Below are 22,560 nucleotides of genomic sequence, written 5' to 3'. Positions count from 1 at the left end.
AATACGGTGCTGCGCTAATCTCCAAAGTTTGCTTAATCTACAACGCAACTGGAAACAGATTAACATTTATTAGGTCCCATGATTGGGAAGGGCATATTGGGGATTATCCATACCCGTTGCTACTCGAAAATGGTTAATGGGGTGCATTTCTTCACGTCTAGACATCTTTATATGGTGGATCCATTGCAGCTACCGTATATCGCTGTCAGGATGAGACTGGAGACTTTTTAAACTGGATGTTGTCTTGCTACAATCGATGGAATGGCGACGACAACCGCGTAAGTATTTTTAAAATTTCCTATTGATGTGATAAATACTAAAAGTTTTTTTATTTTCTAATATAAGTTTTTAGTTTTAAATCATATTAATTTAAATGATTGTGGTGAATATAAATGTATTTTTCGATCTTTTATATATACAATTACATACTATGATCCTTATATAATTTATAGGTTTATACTGAGATTCGTGAAGCTGATCAATTTAATAATTGCAAGTGGGAAACGCGGAGGTTTCTTAACCACTATAGCAGTGATATGTTGAATGGATGCTTCTCGACTGTGATAACTGGCTTCTCAGATGTTATAGACTCTGACTATAGAATTTCTCCTATATTTGAGGGAATAATTACTCTCAAAGATACATTCGTTGAAAGGGAATGATATGCGTATACTCAATTGGAATCTTAATTGATGTAAAGTAGCATCTGTATTTGAGAAAATATGAGCTCCGAAAAATGATTGAATAAACTATACATTCTAGATATGTATTACAAAAAAAAAAAAAAAAAAAAAAAAAAAAAAAAAAATTATATATGTATTCTAAGGAACAAGGTTTTTTATAAACCATGTGAATGAAACAGAACATTTTATTCTTTTGGTCAGGGAAAAACAGAACCTTTTATTGCTTGGGTCATTTTGTCTTTCATTTATTTTCATTTACTGTTTAAATAGAATATTATATTATTGGAGACAGGAGCAGAGTATTTGGATGGTTTGATAGTAAACAATGCTTGTATGTACAGACATATAAAGCTAATTCACAAGCTTTGTTTGATAGCATCTAAATCTGGATTATAATACTTCAAGCAAAAAGGAAAACAGATAAGTCAAATTATACCATGTATAGGAATTGTGCAGACAAGTTGTGCATCCTTATCCACAAGAGGTCCTAATATCGACATACGCTTAATTCTGTAGCCCTCAATTGGAACCCCATTTTCTTATCTGCAAGAGAAAGACCAAGCAGAGGATGAAACTCCACAAAAATATTATATTATTGGAGACAAGAGCAGAAGATTTGGATGGTTTGATAGTAAACAATGCTTGTGTGTACAGACATATAAAGCTAATTTCCAAGCATTGTTTGATAGCATCTAAATCTGGATTAGAATACTTCAACCAAAAAAGAAAGCAGATAAGTCCAAAAACTCAAATGTTGCCAAAAAAAAAAAAATTACCATTATATATTGCACCTTCTCCGGACAAGTGGTTCATCCTTATCCACAAGATGTCCCAATATCGACATAACTCGCTCTCAATTGCAACTCATTTTCCTACGTACAAGAGAAGAATATTAGAATGTAGAACACATCATTATACTCAAAACTAGCATAGCATTTTATGTATAATATAGTGCAGAATTATACCCCTGCACTCGAGTTAGTGGGATAAATATCTGAAGTAAGATATGAGTTAACAGAAAAGTGAATAAACAAAAAAATAATAATAATAACCCAATGGAAACATGTTTCTCTTATTTGCAATGGAAATACAATCAGAAGTGACAGAGAATATGAAACATCTATCTTCCTGTGGTTTCGTAAGGAGGAGAGTGGAGAAGACGACCATTGCTTATATACTAGCCATTTACATCAAGAACAACCGACCTTTAAACAGACACAAAACAAAACTAACCAAAACGACAGCACCTTTGGACTAAACGAAACGGTTTGTGTGGAATTAAACAATAAACAAACTCTTGCTGATGATGAAGCATAAACGAGGACGTTTTTATCATTATTTCCCAACGGACAATTTGATTCAAATGTGGATGACTGGGAAATCCTTATTGGTTTTCGGGACGAGAACAAGAGTAGACTTCTTTCTGGAGGCAAGCCCAAAAATCTCATCGAGGTCAACATCATGAGGACCAAGTAATTCTGAAGGAAATTCCCAATCGAAATGGTACAAGAGGCGAGCAAGTGCAATCTCTATGGTTGCTAATCCAAATGCAAAGCCAGGGCAACCTCTTCTTCTCCCCCAAATGGTACAAACTTGAATTCTTGATCCTTCACATGATCAGTATCTATACCATTCTTACTATCCTGATCATCAGTAAACCTCTCGGGATTATAAACTAGAGGATCCTCCCATGATTTTGGATCCCTTCCGATGGCAAAAGCGTTTATCACAACCCGAGTTTTCGCAGGTATTTCATAACCATCGAGAATGCATTTGTCCATGGATTCTCGAGGAGCCAGTAGAGGTACTGGTGGGTACAATCTCATCGTCTCCTTCACCACAGCTTTCATGTACTGAAGGTGTTGAAGATGGGTCTCGTTAACTTTTCCTGTCTCCGATGCGACTTTCCGAACCTCTTCTTTTGCTTTCTTCATCACTCTTGGGTGCCTCACCAACTCTATCATTGTCCACTCTAGAATGGCCAACGCTGTATCCATTCCTCCTTCAAGCACGTACTGTTCGTAATAAAATCAAATATTATCAGGAGATCGACATTACAAGTTAATTGTTATAGTAATTTGTAGATATAAAAAGAATCTAAGTAATGGAAATTAATTAATATGCCTAGTAAAACTATCAAAATGTATTTTAACAAATAATTAGGCCTGCAATTGTATGTTGGGTGACAATCATCATGACAGGTTTGCTGGGTGGGAAGCAATCCAATCCTATTACACAGGGTATACTTCAATTTCGAAAACAGAATAATTAAGGTTTGAGAAAATACAATATATTAACGTTGATGAAAAATGGTAATAGAATCCATATAATAAAGTTGATGAAAAGTTGACAAAATATTATGCTGCCTTTTTTGTTGTTTGCATATATAAACATATGATCTCCATTGACGAATAAAGCATTCCAACTTAAACTTTCATAAAAGTTTTGAGTTTCAAGCTCTAAAAACACAAATGGCGTCCAACGTCTTTGGCAACCCCATTACAAACCAAACATTAGAGGCCATGCCGAAATATCAAGGTAAGGAAACAATGGCAGTACACAAAGCTTATGAAGCTCCCATAATGAAAAATATTGACAACAAGGATGTGAATGCCCGAAAATTCATTGAGAGTTTGAAGCCAAAATATAGTGTAGTAGTAGTTGATAAATATCAATGCCGACTTAGCTCCCTAGAAGAATCTAGAGTTATCTTGTTTTCTCTTTTAAAAATGGAGAACAACTAGTGCCTTGGAAGTGATGAGAAAAATATCTATAATTAAATATTTCTAGAAGTATCCACAGCCGACTTTCTCTTCTATAAATAGGTGGTGATGTATGAGTTAAGTGTTATGTCCAATAGCAATAGAAAAAAGAGAGAGTGCTGTTCGTGTGAGTGTGAGTGTGAGTGTGTGTCATTTGAATGAGAAGAGTGTGAAAAGGTGTTTTGTGTCCTAGTGTAAGTCAAAAATCAAGTGAGTGTGAGTGTGTTAATTTGTGTTGCTCATTTGTGTGAGTGAGTGTGTTGCTCTCTTTATACGTGAGAGTGTACCAATTGTTTTATATTAATAAAAATCAATTTTCTTGGTTTCTCCTTTAGTCCTCTGTCTCCAACATTTTTGGTATCAGAGCCAGGTTGGTCCAAGTTTGACTTTGTGGGAGCTTCTTGTTCGTGGTCACGCAGTCAAGACTAAGTTTACGTAGTGCTGCGGGAATTTTCAGCAACCATAATGGGAGACCTTTAAGTTGGTGGAGGTATTAAGAAGCTCAACAGTTAGAATTACGGCACGTGGTCAACGTGCATGAAGTCATATTTGAAGGGCCAAGATCTCTGGGAGATCATAGCTGGCAGTGAAGTCGAACAACCACAGGATGCTGAGGCTTTGAAGAAGTGGAATATTAAAGCTGGTAAGGCAATGTTTGCCCTTAAATCTACAATTGAAGAAGAGATGTTGGAGTACATACGGGATATTGAAGTTCGAAAAGAGGCCTGGGACACGTTTGCAAGACTCTTCTCAAGGAAGAACGACACAAGGTTGCAGCTTCTCGAGAGTGAATTGCTGTCAACAACACAGCACGACATGACAATCTAGAAATATTTCAACAAGGTAAAAACTCTTAGTCGCGAAATTACTGAGTTAGATCCTAGTTCTCCTATTACAGAATCTAGAATGAGGAGAATAATTTTACATGGGTTGAGACCCGAATTTAAAGGATTTATTTCAGCCATTCAAGGTTGGCCAGTCCAACCTTCATTGATTGAATTAGAAAATTTACTTATTGATCAAGAAAATATGATCAAACAAATGGCTGGGGTCTCACTAAAGAGCGATGAAGAAGCGCTCTTTAGCGGCAGAAGAAAAGGCCGACCCAAACAACAAAAATTTAATAAGGTAAATCAACATGGAGAAGATTTTAGAGGAGAACAAAGGAATAATAGAAATAGACAACAATTTTTAGAAAATAAAAGAAATAATGGACGATTTTTTGAAAATAAAAGAGATGATGGAAGATGCTTCAACTGTGGAAGAAAAGGACATTATATTAAAAACTGTAGACTAAGGAAGAAATTTACAGAAAGTAATATAGTTATCCCAGAGCCTCAAAATAATATAAGTGAAGATGAATGGGATGTTGAAGCATCTTTGGCTACTGCTGAGCTCATGGATGGCTCAAGTTCAATGCAAGAAAGGGAAACGGCACTTGCAGTGGTTATCCCTAGACGCATTGATTATAAAAATGATTGGATTATAGACTCTGGAAGTTCAAATCATATGACGGGAGATAAAGAGAAGCTGCAAAGCATGACAGAGTATAAAGGAGGGCGTATGGTGGTGACGGCAAATGACTCAAGATTGCCGATAGCTCACGTTGGTAAGGCAGCAATCATGCCTCGTTTTAGTTGCCATCAAGTTCAACTGCAAGATGTCTTTCATGTGCCAGGAATGAAGAAGAATTTGCTGTCAGTAGCTCAACTAACATCTTCAGGAAATTATGTATTGTTTGGACCTGAGGATGTTAAGGTGTATCGAGACCTTAAAATCTCTAGTACACCAACAATGAAGGGGCGGCGATTGGAATCTATCTATGTGATGTCAGCAGAGTCTACCTATGTAAACAAGACAAGAAGGAATGAGACATCAGACCTTTGGCACGCACGGTTAGGACATGTCAGCTACAAAAAGTTGAAGGTGATGATGCAAAAGTCAATGCTCAAGGGTCTTCCCCAACTCGATGTCGGTGTTGACACAATCTGTGCAGGGTGTCAATACGGCAAAGCACATCAACTACCATTTGAAGATTCAAAGTTCCAAGCAAAAGAGCCTCTGCAACTCATTCACTCTGATGTCTTCGGGCGTATCAAGCAGTCATCAATTGGAGGCATGCATTATATGGTGACATTCATTGATGATTTTTCAAGGTACGTCTGGGTATTCTTTATGAAAGAAAAATCTGAGACCTTTTCAAAATTTAAGCAATTTAAGAAAAAAGTAGAAAGAGAATTAGGTAAAAGGATACAATGCCTACGCACAGATAATGGGGGAGAATATACCTCAAGAGAATTTATACAATATTTAAGAGAATACAAAATAAGACATCAATTGACGTGCCCAAATACTCTGTAATAAAATGGTATTGAGGAAAGAAAGAACCGACATCTTGCAGAAACATGTCGGAGCATGCTACATGCAAAAATTGTTCCAGGAAGATTTTGGGCTGAGTGCATGAATATAGCAGCTCATGTGATTAATAGGCTCCCTCAAGCAAAGTTAGGATTCCTCTCACCCTTTGAAAAACTGTGGAACATAAAACCCACAGTAAGCCACTTTCGAATCTTTGGCTGTGTTTGTTATGTGTTTCTGCCTTCTCACTTACGCATGAAGTTTGATAAGAAGGCAATAAGATGCATTTTTGTCGGATATGATAGCCAAAGAAAAGGGTGGAGATGTTGTGACCCTAATACTGGACGATGTTATACTTCACGAAATGTGGTGTTCGATGAAGCATCTTCTTGGTGGACACCTCAAAATACAGAGTTGCCAAATTCAAAGGAGATTGAGGTCAAGCTGCAACAAAATATGAGGAAGCAAGAATATGAAGCATGCCAGCCAACAAATGAAGGAGAAGACGAGCCGACTGTAGCAGACGAGCCTATGATATGATCTCAAAGTCCATGGCGGTCTGGTGTACATAAAGGAATACCAGAGAACATCGGGTCGAATCTTCAACAAAATGACGAAGAGACAACTCCATAACCAAGAAGATCGAGCAGACAACGAAGATCAAATCCCAAGTACGCTAATGTAGTAATAACAGAAATGGAGGATATAAAAGAACCTACATCATATGAAGAAGCATCTAAATATCATGAATGAAGAAAGGCTATGGAAGAAGAAATTTCTGCATTAAATCAAAATCAAACTTGGGATTTGGTGCCTAAACCTAAAACTGTAAAACCCATATCCTGTAAATGGGTTTACAAGATAAAAACTCATCATGATGGATCAATTGAAAGATATAAAGCTCATTTAGTCGCACGAGGATTCTCACAGCAATATGGACTAGACTATGGTGAGACGTTTAGTCCAGTAGCAAAGATCACTACCATACGTGTTCTACTAGCACTTGCAGCAAGTAAAGACTGGAAGTTGTGGCAGATGAACGTGAAGAATGCCTTCTTGAATGGAGATCTAGACAGAGAAATTTATATGATACAGCCAAAGGGTTTTGAAAGCAAAACTAATCCAGAGTACGTGTGCAAGCTAAGGAAGGCACTTTATGGTCTAAAACAAGCTCCGCGGGCATGGTACGGTAAGATTGCAGAGTTCCTTCTTCAAAGTGGATATATAGTATCTTCTGCAGATTCTAGTTTATTTGTGAAGACTGAAGGAACAAAACTAGCAATAGTGCTAGTATATGTGGATGATTTAATTATCACAGGAGATCATGAAGATGAAATCTCTCAAACAAAGAGAAATTTATCAGTTCGCTTCCAGATGAAGGAACTTGGGGAGCTCAAGCACTTCCTTGGACTCGAAGTTGACCGAACAAAGAAAGGTTTATTTCTTGGTCAACAAAAGTATGCAAAGAATCTATTACAAAAATTTGGAATGTTGGACTGCAAGCCAATATCAACTCCAATGGAGGTGAATGCTAAGCTATCTGCATATGAAGGAAAAGACTTGGAGGATGCTACTATGTACCAACAATTGGTAGGAAGTCTTATCTATTTAACACTGACGCGGCCAGATATTTCATTTGCAGTTGGAGTTGTAAGTCGGTATATGCAAAGTCCAAAGAAACCTCACTTGGAAGCAGTCCGATGAATATTAAGGTACGTTAAAGACACTATAAACTTGGAGCTTCTGTATAAAAGAGGAGAGGAATGCAAGTTGGTTGGTTACTGTGATGCCGACTATGCTGGAGATCATGATACACGACGATCGACTACTGGATATATATTCAGCCTTGGTTCAGGAGCAGTATCTTGGTGCAGTAAAAGACAACCAACTGTGTCTCTGTCAACTACAGAAGCAGAATATAGAGCAGCTGCTATGGCAGGCCAAGAAGGTATGTGGTTAAGACAACTACTTGAAGATTTACATCAACAAGTTGACTATGTAGTTTCTCTCCATTGTGATAACCAATCAGCAATACAATTGGCGGAGAATCCGGTATTTCATGCAAGGACAAAACATGTGGAGATAATTATCATTTTATCAGAGAAAAAGTACTGCTAGAAGAAATTAAAATGCAACACGTTAAAACGGAAGATCAAGCGGCAGACTTATTCACTAAAGCACTCAATATTACCAAGCTTACAAAGTTAAGAGAAATGCTCAACATGGTGAATAGAGAATCAATCAAGAGAGTCGACATTGAGGGGGAGTATTGATAAATATCAATGCCGACTTAGCTCCCTAGAAGAATCTAGAGTTATCTTGTTTTCTCTTTTAAAAATGGAGAACAACTAGTGCCTTGGAAGTGATGAGAAAAATATCTATAATTAAATATTTCTAGAAGTATCCATAGCCGACTTTCTTTTCTATAAATAGGTGGTGATGTATGAGTTAAGTGTTATGTCCAATAGCAATAGAAAAAAGAGAGAGTGTTGTACGTGTGAGTGTGAGTGTGAGTGTGTGTCATTTGAGTGAGAAGAGTGTGAAAAGGTGTTTTGTGTCCTAGTGTAAGTCAAAAATCAAGTGAGTGTGAGTGTGTTAATGTGTGTTGCTCATTTGTGTGAGTGTATTGCTCTCTTTATACGTGAGAGTGTACCAATTGTTTTATATTAATAAAAATCAATTTTCTTGGTTTCTCCTTTAGTCCTCTGTCTCCAACAGTAGTCACCACAACTTGCTTGATTTGCATTGCAACTGGAAAGAGATTAACATTTGTTGGGTCCCACGATTGGCAGGGGCATATTGGGGATTCTCCATACCCTTTGCTGCTCGAGAATGGTCAATGGGTGCATTTCTTCATGTCCAGAATATTCCATCGTTTAGCACTGGATCCATTGCAGCTGCTGTATATCATGGTCATAATGAGAATGGAGATGCTTCTGACTGGATGTTGGCTTGGTACAATCCAGGGGATAGAGTGTTCGACAGTAACAGCCACTAAGATAATGAATAATATTAAAGTTATCAAAATATTCATCAAATAATAACATAATATGATAAATATCAAATAAATTAATTTAGTTGATAAGTCATTTATATTTATAGTTCAAAAAATTAAAACTATTGTAATATTTTAAAAATGTAATATGACAAATAATATGATAATTCATTAATTATTTTATCTACTTTTTAAGTAAATGTTTTATTTATTTATTGTTTGAAATGAATATTGACCTAAAAATATTAAAAAAATTTATTTTATGCCATATAGGTAATTTCCAATTTTAGATCATTAAGTGTAAGTATTGTATAAACATTGCGGGACTACATAATTATATACCATGATCTTATATAATTTTGTAGGTAAATACTGAAAATTATTCCTTAGGCTGATCACTATGAGGGAATGGATTGGAATATTATCAATGATGACAAGTTAAGCATGTTAGACCGATATAGCAGTGACACGTGGAATGGATGCTACTCAAGTGTGATAGCCGGCTACCCAGATGTGATGGATGTGAAAAAGACCAATAGGATTTGTCCCATATTCGAGGGAACAATGACTCTCAAAAATATTGGATACAGTGAAACATGAGGATCTAAAAAAAAAAAAAAAAGAAAAATCAGATAATCCAAATCCAATTAAACTCGTCGAAAAAAGTTCGAATCCGATCTGATCCAAGTCCAAGCCTACTCAATTTGTATTTGGATTAGACTCGTACTCTTAAGTTTTAGTATAAATCCAGTCCAAAACTCAATCCATTAGACTATCTATCAGGCCGATCCAAAACTCCCTTCGATTCCAACCTAATTAACTAGTCTAATATAAGTTTTGTATATATTTTTTTTCAATATATTATAAATACTCATTATTTGTTAAATTGCATTTGTTTATTGTTTGTTAGAAGATAGATAATTTATTTATGGTAAGTGATGATCTAAGACTAAAATTCCTTATCCCCAATTATAAAAAAAAACATAAAGAACAATTATTAAACATTTTAAACTTGGACATTGTGGTAAGTGATGCATATAATTAATTTCCAAACTTAGAGAGAGGCTGACCATAGTTGTTGACTTTATGTATTCATCAAACCCGTTCGGAGTGACACTATAAAATTAATGAAAAATTAACTAGATTATTTTTTGTTATTCATTAGCAAAAAAATGTAACAATTTTGTCATTCTTATCCACTTTGTTATTGATGGGGACAACATACATAAGATGGCAATGGAGGGCAATCATGGAAAGAACAAAATGACATCGCCAAAAAGTCTCCATGTAGTCAGAGCATATGGAATAAAGGTGAAACAGGGGGCAGTATGTGGAATAAAGGTCTAACGTGTACTTGAAAAAGGCAAATTTGTTGGCATTATTGGTGAAGACATGAAGACAAGTGACAAAGGTAAAATAAATAGACAAGTGGAAGGCTACGATCACCATGGAATAACTACATTGCGTGGGGAAGGGCGATATATAAAAAGGGAAAGCCAAGGAACAAAGAAAAAGATCAATCTAATTTCAGTGTCAAAAACAGTTACTCTAATCGTGAAAATGAAGGCATTTTATATGGCATGCCATATATAATGTGTATAAACGCTATAAATCAAATTTCCATTCACATAGCATAATTCCCAATTAACTTTGGTAAAATTTAACTTTCAAAGTTTTTGGAATTTCTCAAACCTCGGCAAAAAAATAAAAAAATAAAATTTTTAAAAAAATGGCGTTGAACGTGTTCGGCAAACCCATTGGGAACGAAACATTAAAGGCGATGCCCAAATATCAATATAACGAGGTCATAACGGCAGTAGACAGAGCTTATGAAGCTCTGATAATGAAAAATGCGGACAACAAGGATGTGAACGCTCGGAAATTCGTTGAGAGCTTGAAAAAAAAGTATGGTGCTTCATTAGTCGCCACACTTTACTTCATTTACAACGCAGCTGGAAACAGATTAACATTTGTTGTGTCCCATGATTGGGAAGGGCATATTGGGGATTGTCCATACCCGTTGCTGCTCGAAAATGGTCAATGGGGTGCATTTCTTCACGTCCAGACGTCTCCATATCGTGGATTCGTTGCAGCCACCATATATCGCGGTCAGGATGAGAGTGGGGATGCTTTTGACTGGATGTTGTCTTGGCAGAATGTATGGAACGACAACAACGGCGTAAGTAAATCTAATTTTGAAAAATTGGTATTGATGTGATAAATATTAATTTTTTTAGGTCGCCATGATCCATGCGTTGTTCCACGAGGTATTTCTCTGGAACAGTACATAAAATTTTCATTCATTATCTAAGCCTCTCATAGTAATTTCTCACATATGCGATTTACCATCCACAACATCATATTGATCAATGGAAAAAAAAAAAATGAAAAAAGGAAAAAAGCAGTAATTGGTTGTTGTTCAAAAGATAGTGCTAAACTGTGTTTGGTTTGGTTGGTGCAGCGGTATAAATTTTTAGTTTTAAATCATATTAATTTAAATGACTGTGGTGAGTGTGAATGTATTTTTCCATCTTTTATATATATAATTACATATCATGATATTTGTAGGGAATTGATTGGAGTAGTATCCATTGTAACAACTATTTGACAAAGTTTAATAACCACTACAACAGTGCCACGTTGAATGGATGATACTCAACTGTGATAACTCGCTACTCAGATGATATAGACTCCGACAGTAAGATTTTTCCTATTTTTGAGGGAATCATGAGTCTAAAAAATGCATGGATATAATGAACACAAGGAATGAAATATGGGTATGCTCAATTGGAATTTCAATTGATACATAATAGCGCTTGTATTTGAAAACATATGAACTCTCAAGAATGATTGAATAAACTACATTCTAGATATGTATCTAAAATAAAATAAAATAAAAAAAACTATAAGGTTTTTTAGAAACCATGAATGAAAAAGATCCTTTTATTTATTTATTTATTTATTTTTTGGTTAGGGAAAAACAGAACCTTTTATTGCTCGGGTCCTTTTGTCTTTCATTTACTTTCACTTATTGTTTGACTAAAATATTATATTACATTATTGGAGACAAGAGGAGAAGATTTGTATTGAGAAGCCTGGGGGCCAGCCACACTAGCTATAAAAAAAAAAAAAAAAAAAAAAACAATATATATATATAGTGCAGAAATTACCCACTCGAGCCGCTACAAGAAAAACCTATTTTTGTGACACGCCGCGGCGGGGGGGGGGGGGGGGGGGGGGGTGTTGGGGTTGGTGGAGAAGCCTGGGGCCAGCCACACTAGTTAATATATATATATATATATAGTGCAGAAATTACCCACTCGAGCCGCTACAAGAAAAACCTATTTTTGTGACATTCATTTTAATGTCAATTTAATAGAAACTGCCATAAAATGATCACTAGTATCATTTGTTTAAAAATGTCGCTCCTTTAAAGCCTTCTTCAATGCATTATCATTTATATTTAATGACATTTTTGAGAAGACATCAATAAAATCCAATTTAGTTACAATTTTATAAAGCGTTACTAAATTACTTCTACAAATGTAAATTAAGGTGACATTTTATGTAAATATGCCACTAATATATTATAAATATTAAATGCAATTTTTGGTATTTATGAGATGATTTTTGAGACTTACATTAATGAATAATGTTATTAAATTACATTTACAAATTATTCTTAAATGATTTTTCAGCATTTATGAGACATTTGTTATAAATGACATAAAGAATTTTTTGTTTTTAAAAATAATTAAGATTTATGTTAAATGAAAAGATAAATGATTTTTTGGCATTTATTATTTCATTTATATCATTTTATTATTTCATTTATATCTTTTTTGCTAAATGGTGAATCACACGTCTTCTCCTTTCCCCGTTCTCTCGCTCTCCAATGCATCTGAATCCTTAGTTTTGTTCCCTTTCTTCTGCACTCCACGCGTCGTCATTTGTAAATCCCCTCCACTCAGACGAGGAAGCTTGGCAGTGAATGATTTGAAAGTTTGATTCGTCTTCCTCTTTCATCCACAGAGAACAGATGAAAATAAATAGTGAAGCTTGTTAAATGAATTAATATTTGTGTATTTGGCATAATTAATTATTTTTTTATGGGTCTATTTATGTTATTAATGGAATTGGTTTATTTTATTATTTTATAGTAGGATCCTTGGTCACACATTCTCTATAAGACTCCAGTTGGCCCATTGGACTGGAGGACCAACTCTCTTTATAAGCCCATTGACTTATCCATATTTTTCTAATATGATTATATTATCAAATTATTATTATTTTATGTGTGTCAAGATTAATGGATAAATCTGACTTGCAGAGACTATTTAAAGGGTCTAGGGCAAGCAGACATTAAGAATACCATACAGTATTTGGAGATTAGGGTTTTCAGAAATCTGAGAGTGGTTTGAGAGTAGTGTGTCCATAGGCATTACTTTACGTTGTTTCTATTTTGCAGGATTAAAGATCTAATTATGTATATTTAGATCCATAAAATTTAGTAATTTATGAAGTTAGTAATTTACGTTTGGGATTAACTTTACGTTTGGAAGTTAGTAATTTATGATTTATGAAATTTATTATGTATATTTAGATCCATAAAATTTCTAACAAAGCTCCTAAGGTGCGGCTATGCATTTTGCAGTTGCTCAGATGAAGAAAAGAGACACAACAAGGTAATTAAATGGGAATTGTTTTAACAATGGGTCTTACAAGTCTTTGTTCTATCCTTATTTTCTATTTTTTTGTTTTTGTGTTTTTTTCTTATGAGTTTTGTATTAACAAAAATGTTTATGTTTATTATTACCATTTTTTCCAATAAGTTTATGGTTTGTGGCTCTGAATTAGATTTAGTGTATAAAAATCGGCTGACGACTAAGAAAACAGAGACAGAAATAATTAAAGATAAGCCTTTAACTTCTTCTTTTTTCCTTTCTTTTTTTGTTTTTTTTTTTTTTGGTATGTCCACAATAAAATCTTTCTCAAGTAAGTATCATGTGCCTTTTACCATATGGTAGTATTCCATTGACTTGGCAATTTCTCGACTTCTCCAAATTTGATGGCAGTACTATTATTAATTCTTGGACTTGATTGAACTGTTACCATTTTGCAGGTTCCGGATGTCTTGTTTGTGGCACAAAGACATGTGATGTGTTCAAAAGGTGTATTTAACTTGGAGAAATATCAGCTAGCCTATATGAGTAGCTCGAGAACCATAAGATTGGAGGAAAAGAGGCCTTATTTCTAATACAAACGGACGTATCATGTTAAGATTCATTGGAGATAGAATAGTGTAACCAGATAAACATCTGAAATAATATGAGTAAAAACAGAAAAGTGAACTGTTAAATGGAAACAAAAACCAGAAGCAAAACAAAACAAAACAGAACAGCAAAACAGAGAGCAAAACCAGAAGGAAAGAAAGAAAACTGCAGCTGCTGGTTTATTGAATGATTCTCAGCTTTTGTGGCTTATAGCACACCCAAGAAAAAAAACATAACAATATTTATACTAATACTTAACCCTACCTACATAAAACATCATAAAATTACCGTAAAAGAAGTTTCTAAAACTTGGACTCTAAGAAAACTTGGACCCTAAATAACCAAGGCCTACAAAATAATAACCCAAAAAATCAAGTTTATATTTCAATACTCCCCCTTAAACTTGATTAGTTATTCCTATTAGACTTCTCAATTTAACAAAGACTTCATGCTTGAGAGGCTTGGTAAAAATATCGGCTACTTGATCATGAGTCTTCACATACTCTAGTTGTACATCTCCTTTGATAACACATTCTCTAATATAATGATAACGCGTATCAATATGTTTGCTTCGATCATGAAAAACAGGATTCTTGGCAAGGGCTATTGCTGATTTTTTATCCACATAAATCTTGGTTGGTTCTTCTTGTGGAAGCCCAACCTCCTTAACAAGTTTCGAAGCCAAATTGCATGACAAACACATGAGGTGACAGTTACATACTCCGCTTCACATGTTGAAAGAGTAACAATTTGCTGCTTCTTTGACATCCATGTAAACGCCGTATTTCCCAAATAAAACACAAAGCCACTTGTGCTTTTACGATCATCTATATCTCCACCCCAATCACTATCACTATATCCAACAAGCTTGTAATCATCGGAAGTTGAATAATACAAACCAAAACTTATTGTACCTTTTAGATAACGAAAAATCCTTCTTGCTGCCTTCAAGTGAGTTGTTGTTGGATTCTCCATGTATCAACTTATAACTCCTATAGCATAGAGGATATCTGGCCTTATACATGTCAAGTATCTTAAACTTCCAACCAAGCTCTTAAAAAATGTTGGATCCACCTTTTCTCCTTCCTCATGCTTTGATAACTTGACTCCACATTCCATTGGTGTACCAACCGGATTTGCATCATCCATTTTAAACTTCTTAAGTACCTCCTTAGCATACCCTTCTTGAGCAATTAATATGCCTTCACCTCCTTGCTTTACTTCAATGTCGAGATAGTAAGACATGAGCCCAATATCTGTCATCTCAAACTCCCTCATCATCTCCTCCTTAAACTCGGCAAACATACTTGGATTGCTACCCGTGAAAATTAAGTCATCTACATACAAGCACATAATCAATATATCATCTCTTTTAATTTTAATGTAAAGTGCATGCTCATATGGACACTTGATAAAATTCCTTTCTTGGAGATACTTGTCAATTCTAGCATTCCAAGCTCTTGGTGCTTGCTTCAACCCATAAAGTGCTTTCTTCAACCTTAAGACTTTGTCTTCTTGTCCCTTGATTTCATATCCTTGTGGTTGTTCGATGTAAACTTCTTCTTCAAGAACTCCATTTAAGAACGTAGACTTGACATCCATTTGATGTATTTTCCAATTGTGTTGAGCTGCCAATGAGATGATTAACCTTACCATTTCTAGTCATGCAACAGGTGCAAAAACTTCATCATAGTCTATACCAGCCCTTTGACTATAGCCTTTCGCTACCAACCTTGCCTTATACCTTTCAACCTCACCTTTAGCATTCTTCTTGGCTTTATACACCCGCTTCACACCAATAGCCTTGGATTTTTGTGGAAGTAAAGCTAGTTCCCAAGTTTTGTTCTTCTTTATTGCTTTTATCTCCTCATCCATGGCATTCTTCCAATTTTTGTCTTTCATTGCCTCTTGGAAGTTCACGGGTTCACAATCAGCAAATAAACAAAACAAAGTGAGATCATCCTGGTTTTTGGTTACCTTATATACCTCTTGTAAACTCCTAAACCGTGGGGCCTTTTCACTTGAATTTCCGCCTTCTTGAAGACCTGCTGTTGGTGAAGCTGGTGGGGTGATCGGCTCCTCTCTTATTAGCTCCATACCTGGCTGTTCCGCTTCTTCCTCTTCAAGATATGGGAGAAAATTGTAGCTTTCATCATGTGATTCCCAATTCCACTCTTCTTCTTCATTAAATATAACATCCCGGCTGATTATTATTTTCCTACTCTTAGGATTGTAAAGTTTGTACCCTTTGGAGTTTATGTCATAGCCAATGAAGACATACTTCTCACTTTTGTCGTCCAATTTGCTTCTTTTCTCATCAGGTACATGTGCATGAGCTATGCTTCCAAAACACTCTTAGGTATGAAATACCGGGCTTCCTTCCACTCCAAGTTTCTTGAGGTGTTTTTCCCCACACACTTCTTGTTGGAGATCGATTAGATAGGTAGACAGCACATGCAACCGCCTCTGCCTAAAACTCCTTCGGCAATCTCTTGCTTTTAAGCATGCTTCTCGCCATATCTAGGATTGTTCTATTCTTCCTTTCTACCACACCATTTTGTTGGGGGGATCTTGGTACTGTGAAAAACCTTCGAATTCCATGTTCTTCACAATATTTCTGGAATTCATTTGATGTGAACTTTCCTCCTCGATCAGATCTCATAGCTTTAACCAAACAGCCACTTTGTTTCTTAACAAGAGCCTTAAACTTTTTAAAATTCTCAAATACCTCTGATTTTTCTTTCAAAAAATATACCTACGTCTTTCTCGAAAAATCATCAATGAAAAGAAGGAAATAGTAACTCTTACCAAGTCAACTAGGCTTCATCGGAGCGCACACATCTGCATGTATAAGTTCCAGTGGCTTTCGAGCTCTTGAAGTTGTCTCTTTGGGAAAACCTTTTTTAAATTGCTTTCCAAGTAAGCACCCTTCATAAACTTGATCCGGATTACAAATGCAAGGTAATCCTCTCACCATCCCCCTTTTGGACAGCAACTCTAGACCTCCAAAATTTAAATGCCCAAATCTAAGATGCCAAAGCCAAGACCCATCTTTGTAGCATGCCTTGAGACACTTGGTAGCATCATTTTGAATGTTGAACATGAACATTCTATTTCTTGACATCTGCACCTTGGCTATTAAGTTGCTTGCATTGTCCCTTATACAAAGATGGTTGTCTCTTAGATGAATATCATAACCTTTCTCCAAAAGTTGTCCAAGACTCAAGATGTTGCTCTTCATACTCGGCACATAATATACATTTGATATAAACTGGTGCTTTCCGCTCCTTAACCGAATGAGGATGCTACCTTTTCCTTTTACTGCTACCTTGGCTTCATCCTCAAAAGATACATTGCCTTTCACGGATTCATCAAGCTCCACAAACATGCCTCTCCTTCCGCACATGTGATTGCTTTCACCGGTATCCAAGTACCATGTATGGTCTTCACTTCTTTCATTATCTTTGTAAGCCAACAACAAGGTACCATCTTCTTGACTTCTTTCTTCGACATAGTTGGCCTTCTATTCAACTTTATTGTAGCCAGGGGTTCTACATTCGGAAGCATAATGACCGAGTTTCCTACATTTGTAACACTTTACATGGGACTTATTATCATACCTTGGTGCTGAAAAATCTCTCCCACGGCCTCTTGTTGATCCTCTTCCTCTTTGAAAGTTACTGTTATGATCATCACCAAACTTCCAGCCCCATCTAGGTCCTTGCCAGTGGCCACGTCCTAGCACACGGCCTCGTCCTTGTTGGCTTCGATCATTGTAACCACTATTGGTTTCCTCTTTAGTTGCATCAATTCGGGTCTTGAACAATTGTTCCACTATTACTTCCTTCTTCTTTTTCTTTTCTTCATAGGCTTGCAACGAACCCAAGAGCTGCTCCAATGACATAGCTTCCAAATCTTTTGTTTCTTCGATAATGGCAACAATATGATCAAACTTTGAATCTAATGATCTAAGAATTTTCTGCATGATCTTAACATCATCTAATTTTTCACCATTCCTTTTTAATTGATTGGTCACCATCAAAACTCTAGAAAAATAATCAGATATGAGTTCTCCTTCCTTCATATGCAGCGTTTCAAACTCGGCCCTTAAGGTTTCAAGTCGTACCTTCTTGACTGGATCAGCACCCTTGTAAGAGATTTGAAGCTTCTCCCATGCTTCTTTAGCCGACTTGGCTTCCGAGATCTTCTCAAATTCATCATCATCTAATCCTTGATAGATTAGATAGAGAGCTTTCTTGTTTCTCTTTCTTGAGTCTCTCAAACTCTCTCTTTGACTTTGAGATAAACTAACTTCATTCTTTGTTTCGACGTAGCCTTTCTCCACTATCTCCTATACGTCTTGGGCGCCAAGGAGAGCCTTGATCTTGATACTCTAGTTGTCATAGTTATTCTTGTTGAGTGTTGGAACTTGGAAAGGGACCATACCATTATTGCCCATTTTTTTTTATCATGTTACTGTTCACGCTACTGTTTACGTCGCTACTGTTTACGATACTGTTCACGCTACTATTTACATCGCTACTGTTTATGATACTGTTTACGTTGCTACTGTTCATGAAACTGTTCAACCAAGCTCTGATACCACTTTGTTGAATGGAAACAATAACCAGAAGCAAAACAAAATAAAACAGAACAGCAAAATAGACAGAAAAACCCGAAAGAAGGAAAGAAAACTGCAGGTGCTGGTTTATTGAATGATTCTCAGCTTTTGTGGCTTACAGCACACCCAAGAAAAAAAAAACATAACAATATTTATACTAATACTTAACCCTTACCTATATAAAACATCATAAAATTACCCTAAAAGAAGTTTCTAAAACTTGGACTCTAAGAAAACTTGGACCCTAAGTAACCAAGGCCCACAAAATAATAACCCAAAAAATCAAGTTTATATTTCAACATGAACGACCCAAAAAACCCAAAAAAAAAAAAAAACTGGGGATTGTCCATACCCGTTGCAGCTAAAAAATGGTCAATGGGGTGCACTTCTTCACGTCCAGGAGTCTCGATATGCTGGATCCATTGCAGCTATGATATATCATGGTTAGGATGAGAATGAAGATGCTTTTGACTAGATGTTGTCTTGGTACAATCCATACAATGACAACGATTGCCTTAGTAAATCTAATTTTTAAAAATCCATATTGATTTGGTAAAATATTGAAAGTTTTTTCCGATATGAGTTTTTAGTTTTAAATCATATTAATTTAAATGATTATGCTGAATGTGAATGTATTTTTCGATCTTTTATATATAATTACATATCTTGATCTTTATATAATTTGTAGATTTATACCGAGGTTTGTGAAGCTTATAGTATCCATGATGACATATCGAGGAAGTTGAGAAAATTTGATCACTACTATGGCAGTGCCGAGTTGAATGGATGCTACTCAACTGTAATAACTGGCTATTCAGATGTTGTAGACTCTCAATTTGAACCCATTTTCTTACCTACAAGAGAAGAATATTAAAATGTAGAACACATAATTATATTCAAAACTAGCGTAGCATTTTATGTATAATGTAGTGCAGAATGATACCCATGCACTCGAGCTAGTGGGACAAATATCCGAAGTAATATATGAGTTAATGGAAAAGTAAATAACCAAAAAAATAATAATAATAGCCCAATGCATACATGTTTTTCTTATTTGGAATGGAAATACAATCAGAAGTGATAGGGAATACGAAACATCTATCTTCCTATGGTTTGGGGAGCAGGAGAGTGGAGAAGACGACCATGGCTTATATACTAGCCATTTACATCCAGAACAACCGGCCTTTAACACAACAGACACAAAATAAACAAAACAAAACAAAACAAAACGACGACACTTTGGACTAAACGAAACAATTCGTGTGGAATTAAACAACAAACAAACACTTGCTAATGATGAAACCGAAACCTGTTTTCATCATTATTTCCCATCGGACAATTTGATTCAAATGTGGACGACTGGGAAATCTTTATTGGTTTTCGGGACAAGAACAAGAGTAGACTTCTTTCTGGAGGCAAGCCCAAAAATCTCATCGAGGTCAACATCATGAGGCCCAAGCACTTCTGGAGGCAATTCCCAATCGAAATGGTACTAGAGGCGAGCAAGTGCAATCTCTATGGTTGCTAATCCAAACGCAAAACCAGGGCAACCTCTTCTTCCTCCTCCAAACGGTACAAACTTGAATTCTTGATGCTTGACATGATCAACATCTACAACACTACCATTCTTATTATCCTGATCATTAATAAACGTCTCTGGATTATAAACTAGAGGATCCTCCCATGATTTTGGATCCCTTCCGATGGCAAAAGCATTTATCACAACCCGAGTTTTCGCAGGTATTTTGTAACCATCAAGAATGCATTTGTCCATGGATTCGCGAGGAGCCAGTAGAGGTGCTGGTGGGTGCAATCTCATCGTCTCCTTCACCATATCTTTCATGTAATGAAGGTGTTGAAGATGGGCCTCGTTAACTTTTCCGGTAGCCAAACCTCTTTTTGTGCTTTCTTCATCACTCTTGGGTGCCTCACCAACTCAATCATTGTCCATTTTAGGATGGCCAATGTTGAATCCGTTCCTCCTTCAAACATGTCCTATACGTAATAAAATGAAATATTATCAGGACATCGATCGTTAGAAGTTAATTTTTATATTAATTTGGAGATATAAAAAGAATCTAAGTATTGGAAATTAATTTATATGCTAAGTAAAACTATTAAAACGTATTTTAACAAATAAGTAGGCCTGAAATTGTATGTTGGGTGACAACCATCCTGATAGGTTTGCTGGGTGGGAAGCAATCCAATCCTATTACACGCAGTATACTTTAATTTTTAAAACAGAATATTTAAGGTTTGAGAAAATACATATATATTAAAGTTGATGAAAAATGGTACTTATCAGGGATAGAATCCATATCTTATTTGGCTATATCCTTTTAATTAGGTTTTAATATAAAAGATCTAATTCACTTTGTTAAGTATAGAGATAGGCTGCTTACTCAGTTCATATGCTCTTGATACCTAAACTTAAATGAAATTGTTAATTTGAGAAACGCAAATTAAAAAATTGTGATAAAAATGATAAAAAAAAAATAGTACAGAGAGGAAAAAAAAAAAAAAAAAAAGACACGAACCAGAACCAAAGCTTTGATGTTGTCATGTATGATGGGCACCTCCAAATCGTCTCGTTGTTGCATTCGAAGCAGAACGTCCAAAAAATCTTCCCTACCATTACCAGTTGTTGTTTTTGATTCATTATTTTGTAGACGCTTATTGATTATTCCATCACATATTTTTCTCAAATCATTCAAGTTCTTGTCCAACCTCTTCCTTTTCCCACTCACCGAGTTGACCCACTTCTAGTCGGGGAAAAAATCACCTATCCAAAACCCAGAAATCAAAACATTAGTCTCTGTTAATACATTCAGCAGATCACCATTATTCCCGAACCTCTTCCCGAATGCCACGCGGCATAGTATATTGTTCGCTAAGCTGAAGAACGCCTTGCTCAAGTTCAGCTTCGACCCGGACTGATTTCGCATCCAATCAAACATCCTGTTCACCTCCTTGTCCCTGACGAGTTGGAACGAGTTGACCCGTCTCGGAGTCAGCAACTCTGTGACGCAGATTTTGCATGCTTGGCACAGTAGGGACCGTTTGGGGAAAAAGTGACGTTAAAATACAAAATAGATTGGAGATTGTTATTAAAAATTAACTTTTTACAAAAGTACATTAATGCGGAAAATTTGTCTTTTCATTTAAAAAAATTTCATCCAGTTAAACAAGGGGATAACATCCAGACCAATGAAAACTAGTACAAGGAAAACAAACAACGATCACAAAATAAAAAAAATAATAAAAAGGACTTGAACATCATTTTTATCTCGATTGCTTATCATACAAAGACTTTTTTCCCTTTTTTCCTTTTTTTTTTATAAATATTATACAAAGACTTAAACATCAATTGTTAACAGTAACCCGTCCGTTCATTCTAAAAAAAAAAAAAATTAAAAAAAAGCCTGCAACTTACGCAAGTATTATTATTATTTTCTGTGCTAATCCAATTAGGATGTCTCTTTCTGGTATGATTTATTATTATTATTTTTTGCTTTTTTTTATTTCTCTTTGATACTTGTTTCTAGCATGAATGTTTGTATGAAATATAGAATCTTATGAAAATCTTGCCCAAAAAATGAAAAAAGAAATCTTAGCAAAACCTTATCTGGTTTTGAACCTGAAAAAGAAAAAAAAAGAAAAAAAGTAAATTATCAATTCAGAAACTATTTGGATGAATATATTTCTAATCATTTTTTACAATCCTATGAAGATCTAAACTAGAAATATATAATCTTTGTAGTCCCTTTTATCATTTGCTATTCGCAAAATGACAAGCACCATAAAACACAAATAAAGCTTGCCACGTTCAAACTCACAGCCTCATTCGTATTAATTGATTTCTCTAATG

General features: G+C 35.5%; 1 protein-coding gene and 1 pseudogene across 1 annotated transcript; one reads left to right on the top strand and one right to left on the bottom strand.

Moving 5' to 3' along the window:
• Positions 1–2,042: 2,042 nt before the first annotated feature.
• On the bottom strand, positions 2,043–21,828 carry LOC125418936 (tryptamine 5-hydroxylase-like; annotated as a pseudogene).
• Positions 10,511–14,055, top strand: LOC132804177 (23 kDa jasmonate-induced protein-like). Its single transcript, XM_060818293.1, has 2 exons — positions 10,511–10,977; positions 13,921–14,055. Exons 1-2 carry the CDS (start codon positions 10,528–10,530, stop codon positions 14,053–14,055), a joined length of 585 nt encoding a protein of 194 aa, XP_060674276.1. The 5' UTR covers positions 10,511–10,527.
• Positions 21,829–22,560: the final 732 nt, after the last annotated feature.

The sequence above is a fragment of the Ziziphus jujuba genome, chromosome 6 (assembly GCF_031755915.1).
Source record: "Ziziphus jujuba cultivar Dongzao chromosome 6, ASM3175591v1".
NCBI lineage: Eukaryota > Viridiplantae > Streptophyta > Magnoliopsida > Rosales > Rhamnaceae > Ziziphus > Ziziphus jujuba.
This window is presented reverse-complemented; position numbering and strand designations above follow the sequence as displayed.